General features: G+C 43.1%; 2 protein-coding genes across 2 annotated transcripts; both read left to right on the top strand.

Moving 5' to 3' along the window:
* The first annotated feature begins 98 nt into the window (after positions 1-98).
* Positions 99-581, top strand: LOC108246877 (variant surface antigen B-like). Its single transcript, XM_017434634.1, has one exon. The coding sequence runs from the start codon at positions 99-101 to the stop codon at positions 579-581; it is 483 nt and encodes a 160-aa protein (XP_017290123.1).
* Positions 582-4,569: 3,988 nt separating this feature from the next.
* LOC119617502 lies at positions 4,570-5,879 on the top strand. The gene is made up of 2 exons (XM_037978549.1): positions 4,570-5,116; positions 5,237-5,879. The coding sequence occupies exons 1-2, from the start codon at positions 4,583-4,585 to the stop codon at positions 5,564-5,566; spliced, it is 864 nt and encodes a 287-aa protein (XP_037834477.1). The 5' UTR covers positions 4,570-4,582; the 3' UTR covers positions 5,567-5,879.
* Positions 5,880-6,147: the final 268 nt, after the last annotated feature.

Below are 6,147 nucleotides of genomic sequence, written 5' to 3'. Positions count from 1 at the left end.
CCCCCACGGAGACACGGGATGGTAAGGCGTCGTCGTTACAATCGACCCCCACGGAGACACAAGATGGAAGAGCGTCGTTTCGGCCAATCCCCACAGAGATGTTGGCAGGTGGGACGTCGTCTCGGCCGATCCCCACTGAGACGTTGGCAGGTGGGGCGTCGTCTCTCTCAGGAACGCTGACCAGCAGAGAAGCGCCGCCGACCCCCTCAGGAACGCTGACCGGCAGAGAAGCGTCGCTGACCCCCTCAGGAATGCTGACCGGCAGAGAAGCGTCGCCGACCCCCTCAGGAACGCTGACCGGCAGAGAAGCGTTACCGTCCCCCTCAGGAACGCTGACAGACTTTATAGATGTTAATGGGGGCTCAGAGGAGGGCACAGAGAGGTCCCAGGGCTCGGCAGAGGCCACAGACAGGTCCCAGGGCTCGGCAGAGGGCACAGGGAGCTCAGAGGGCTCGGCAGACAGTTCTGCAGGTGGAACTGAAAGTTCTGAGTCAGGAGACGGGACTGAAAACGCTGCAGGCGGGTCAGGAGATGGGACTGAAGGCGCTGCAGGCAGGTCTGGAGGCAAGACTGAAAGGTGACAGGATGATTTGGGTGCCTGGTGAGCTGGGGGTGAAGGTGGCTGAAGGCTGGTAGATGGATTATTTAAATGTCCTTTTAACTGAATTACCGTGGTGTAGACGTGGGAGAAGTGAGCCAAACTGAGAAGACCAGGACGGGACAAAAAAATCTTTTCTATGAGTGAAAAAGCGACTAAGACATGGTGGTGGCGGTCTGACCCACCGGAGAAACCGTGGTGGCGGCTGTCCGTCCCACCAGAGAGGTGGTGGTTGCCGCAACCGGTGCTCTTCTCCGGCGACGGCGGCCACGGGTCCGGGGAGGAATCTCCGCAGGAGAACAAGGACCATCCAGGCTGGCGAGTCGGTGCTCCTCCCGTAACTCGGCCAAGATCCTGTTCTTCTTCTCTGTCGTGAGGATTACGCCGACGAAGGAGTCTGCAGGGTTCGGGAGTGGCTGGTTCATTCTGTCAGGTTCGGAGGTGACAGAGAAGAACCCTGAGCGCAGACTCATTTCAAAAGTAGAAAAACTTATTTATTAAACAAACAAAACAAACAGCTGATGAGGCAGCAACTCAAAAGAACATAAATCAAAAACACGGTGGGCAGAACAACAAGGAGACAAGGTACGGAACACAGCAGCAAACGGCAAAACAAAAAACAATGAACCAGCGACTAGTGGGAGAAATGACCGGGTATTTGAGTGCTGAGGGTAACGAGGGAAGTGGAAACAGGTGAGTGGAGATGATTACGGACAGGTAGAGATGGGCGTGGCAAGGAGGACAAAAGAGAGACGGAGGAGTGAATACTGAGCAGGAACTAAAACAAGAAAAACCCAAACTAAAAAGAACAACAAGAATAAATAAAGAAAACAAAACCGAAAACACAAAAAATCCCAAATCCTCACAGTATTGCTTAGAGTACCTGAGACAGATATTAAAAAGTGATGGATGAAGTAAAGAATGATCTTTTCCAGAGCTGCAATACTCACAAATTAACAACAGATCATAGATGAAAAACTGTCTTTAACGAAAACTTTAAATACTTAGAAGCTTACTCAATTTGTTTGGGAAACAATGAAGCAGGAAAGGAATGTTTTGCTCAGTACATTCTAATCAAAAAAACAATTGCTGGTCTTTTGCAGAATGAGTCCATTAGAGAACAGCACAGATCCACCCATTTGGATATCCGTGAAAAAGACATATTTAAGGATATCTGGAATGGCAATATAATCATTCAAAACGCTTTGCTTAAGATTGACCCATTGTCTACTGGCTTGATTCTGTATCAGGACTCATTTGAGGTAGTTAATCCTTTGGGCTCAGGCAAGAAAAAACACAAACTTCTTGCAGTCCACCTCAGTTTAGGAGACATTTTGCCACACAACCGATCTACTACAGATCATATGCAACTTGTTCTTCTTTGCAGAGAACAAGAATTCCATTACGCTGGACAAGACCTGGTGCTGGGAACACGTGTGACAGATCTGAAAGACCTTGAGGTGAGTGGTACTGAACTACCAAATGGTGAAATTCGAAAGGCCAGCCTCTGTGCCATTGTAGGTGATAAACTTGGCTCTCACTGTATTGGTGGTTTTGCTGAAAATTTCAGCACCAGCTGTTTTTTTTTTTTTTTTTTGTAGATTCTGCAAAATAGAAAAAAAAGTGTTTGCAACTGACCCACTTTCAACTGGACCTGCCAGAACTGTGCAGTCATATAAAAATGTCCTGGCTGAAGACCTAGATCAGAAAAAAAGGTGTCAAGTTTGACTCACTGTTCAATGAGCTAGCAAACTTCCATGTTTGCAATCCTGGCCTGCCCCCATGCATTGCTCACAATCTTTTTGAAGGTATTGTTTCCTATGATTTGGCCCTCTACATCAAACATCTTGTAAAAGTTGAGAAACAATTTTCATATGTGTACCTGAATAGAAGAATTGGAAATGATGCACATGATAAGCCACTTGAAGTCGATCCCAGCAGTGAAACATTTGTGGGACATGCAGTTCAGAACTGGTGTTTCCTCAGATTGCTGCCTGTGCTAATTGGAGACAAAATGAAAAGTTCAGCTGTGAACAATGTGTGGCAGCTTGTTCTACAGCTATGAAACATGGTGGAGTTCATTTGTGCACCAGATATTTCATCAGGTCAGATTGCCTACCAAAAAGTAATGCTGGAGGACTACTTGTACTATAGAAAGACACTATTTCCTGACCACCCTGAGGCCAAAGCACCACTATGTCCTTCATTATCCAGAGCTGACATGGAAGTTTGGGCCACTAATTCGCTTGTGGATGCTTAGATTTGAAAGCAAACACACATATTTCAAACAGTGTGCAAGAAAACTGCATAACTTTAAGAACCTGGGCTCCACTCTTACTGAAAGGCATGAGCTCCTTCAGGTTTACTTAAGTGCTGGCAGCCTGTTCCCACCTCATGTAATTGTTGAAAGGGGAACTGATTTTGATCTGGATGCTCTTCCTGGTCTAGACTGTCAGACTAACCCCCTGATTTCACATGAAGCTGTCACAGCTCCTCTGTTCCATGCCACAGTAATTTTCCACAGTCTCCCTGTTCCTGCCACGCCTCCTGGACTCATGCCACAGCAATCAACCTGATCATGCTCACCTGTTCCTGCCCCTGCTTAAACTCATGCCACACTTCACTCTGTGCCAGATTATTGAACGGTTCGCCAAGTAGATGTCCAGCATTACTCCACAGCTCATGCCTGATTCCTTGATCCTAACCTCTTGCCTGATCCTGGACTCACGACCCTTGCCTGCTCCTTGCCTGATACTGCTACTGACTGATCCCTGGCTCTCGACCTCGTTTCTGCTTTCTGGACAACGCTCATTGGTTCATATCGATTTGGATTCTGCTGTCTGCTCTCCCGGCTTTGACCCTTCGCCTGTCACTGGACTCTCCTGTTAGCCCACTCCCCGTACCCAAAGACCTCCTCTTTCTCTGCCCACCGTAAACGGTGGTCTTACCTGCCTGGAAATCTCTCCAGCTGCACGAAGAGCATGCTATTCCAAGAGCTAGCGTCTCTCTTAGCCATACAGTAACAATAAAATCCTTAAAACTTTGTCTATGTCTGACTGTTATGAATCCGAGTCCACCAAGTCTTGTTAGAAGCAAAAGTGAAAAGGACAACATACAAGAAAAATTATTCTTGTGGTGGATCAATGTGAGAAAGGCACTGTCTTTGGAAAAATAAAAGCTGTTCTACTTAAAGAATACTCTGTCTATATCTTAACAAAATGTTATGGCTCTGTAACACTCAGTGATCAAGGCCTTTATTGCCTTACTGACAAACTGCCAAAAAGGCTGTGTTGTGTTAGTCAGGAAGAACTTTTGAATTACTATCCATTACCCATGTATAAACTCTTTTCCTTCTCTAAAATGTCAGCAACTTTTGCGGAGGAAATTCAGAGGGCTATTGCTAAAGCCCTTTCTGGACTTCCTCAAGTGAAGTTGGAGAAGCTGGTGGAGAGGCTTGTGAGCTGGAGCATAGAAACCATTGATGATCAAAAAAATATGTCAAAGGAGCTCCTGGAACAGATTTGCAGACTGCTTGACAGCTTTAAGACTAAAATGAGATACTATCTCAAAATAATGAGATAGTATCTCATTATAATGAGATACTATCTCAAAATAATGATAAACTATCTCATTATAATGAGATAACTTGAGTTGGCCCTATAGTTTGAGATATGCTCAACTTGACAGAAAGAAATGGATATTGATAATATCATTGAGCAATACTTCAGAAGTGGTTTTACGAATCTTGAAATCTTGCGAGTTTTGGAAGAAACCTATAATGTTAAATTAAGTCTCCGGACACTGGAGAGAAGACTGCAAAAGAAGCGCCTGTGGCGTAGAAAAAATAAAACAGATGTTGCAGAAGTGGCCTCTTTTATTGAGGAACAACTACAAGGATCTGGGAGACAGCACGGCTACAGGTGGATGCACCAGAAATGTTGGATGGCTGGCATAATCACAGTCAGGGAAACAGTACGTCTTTTGATGCGCTTATTGGATCCCAACGGGGTTGACCTGCGTGCACAAAATCGCTTGAGACAACGCTTATATGTCAGTCGGGGACCAAACTATGTCTGGCACATCGATGGGTACGACAAATTAAAGCCTTATGGGATATGTATTAATGGATGCATAGATGGCTTTTCGAGGAAAATGATCTGGCTAGAAGCATATAAGACCAATAGTGACCCTTACATTATTGCTGGCTATTTCATTGACGCTGTGATGGAGTATAATGGATTTCCACAGAAGATACGAATGGATCATGGCACAGAGAACACTCATGTGGCAGCGATGCAAAGATTTCTGCACAACACAGAGGATGAAAATGGTTTTGACTCTGTTATTCTCGGTCCGAGTACAGGAAATCAAAGGATAGAGCGATGGTGGTGCACTTTAAGAAGTGAATGTGCCCAGTTTTGGATGGACCATTTTGACCAGCTTAAAGCCGATGGCTATTTTGTTGACAGCTTTCTGGACAAATCACTGATCCAGTTTTGTTTCCTACAAACAATACAGGTACTATAAATTTACTTCTTGCTTTTAGCACACGATTTTGAAATAAGTTACAAATAATACAAAAGCATGACTTTTTTTCTAACAACTATTTTCTTTTTTTTCTGTTTTTTAATCAAACAGGTGGAGCTGGATGAAGTTGTCCATGCATGGAATGACCATCGTATACGATCTACAAATAATCCTCGGGCTCCTCATGGTCGTCCTACATTAATGCATGGTGTTCCCAACCTGTATGGGGTTCCAAATTTTTTACAGTCTGCTGATCTAACAAAGCTGGAAATATGTATAGAAGAATGTCATTTCAAGGACTTTCCCTGTGATGTTGATGTATTTCACTTATGCACTGAACTCATGACTGAGCACAGACTGGTAATGACAGATGATGTGTATGAAATTACTAATCTTTATGTAACACTCCGTCAAATGATCAGTGATAAGCTGAGGGAATAGTTTCTACAATCACCCAGGTCCACCAAACATCTAACAAGTCAGATATTATGTCAATATGTCCTGTGTAAACATTGTGTGATTGTAAAACTAAATGCATGAATGAGTTACAATTTGTTTCTATTTTTTTCTAAAAAGACTAATACATTTTAGTTTCCTTCAATGTTGAGGTCAAGGTCAATCTATTAATTTCTGTGTTTTATTTATTATTACAAAATACTAGCCTCTTGTTCAAAACAACACTGAATAGTGCCAACATGTCCAGGTTCTCTATTTTCTTAAGACTTACTTGTTCAGGGAAACTGTTCATATATGGACATGAATGTACAATGTTTTAATCATGTTATTACTAACAGATAATCATTTGTGAGTTTTCTTACTGATATGCTATTATTTGCAGTTGGTATTAATTTGATAAGAGTACAAATGTTGTCATTACTCTTGACATATATATTTCAGTGTTTTTCAGTATTATTGCCAATCAATTTATCTACAGTGCAACAACAAATCATAAACAGACTACACTTTGTTCGGAATGTATTTATTTTGTATTCTGCCAACAAAGAACAATCCATTATTTTGAC

Source organism: Kryptolebias marmoratus, linkage group LG12 (genome assembly GCF_001649575.2).
Source record: "Kryptolebias marmoratus isolate JLee-2015 linkage group LG12, ASM164957v2, whole genome shotgun sequence".
NCBI classification, from domain to species: Eukaryota; Metazoa; Chordata; class Actinopteri; order Cyprinodontiformes; family Rivulidae; genus Kryptolebias; species Kryptolebias marmoratus.
The sequence above is the reverse complement of the archived record's forward strand: the minus strand, read 5'-3'. Positions and strand labels throughout refer to the sequence as shown.

Coding starts and splice junctions, on each gene's coding strand:
- LOC108246877 (XM_017434634.1), top strand. CDS start 99: ATGTTGGCAGGTGGGACGTCGTCTCGGCCGATCCCCACTGAGACGTTG.
- LOC119617502 (XM_037978549.1), top strand. CDS start 4,583: ATGCGCTTATTGGATCCCAACGGGGTTGACCTGCGTGCACAAAATCGC. Junction 5,117..5,236: donor GTTTCCTACAAACAATACAG/GTACTATAAATT, acceptor TTAATCAAACAG/GTGGAGCTGGATGAAGTTGT.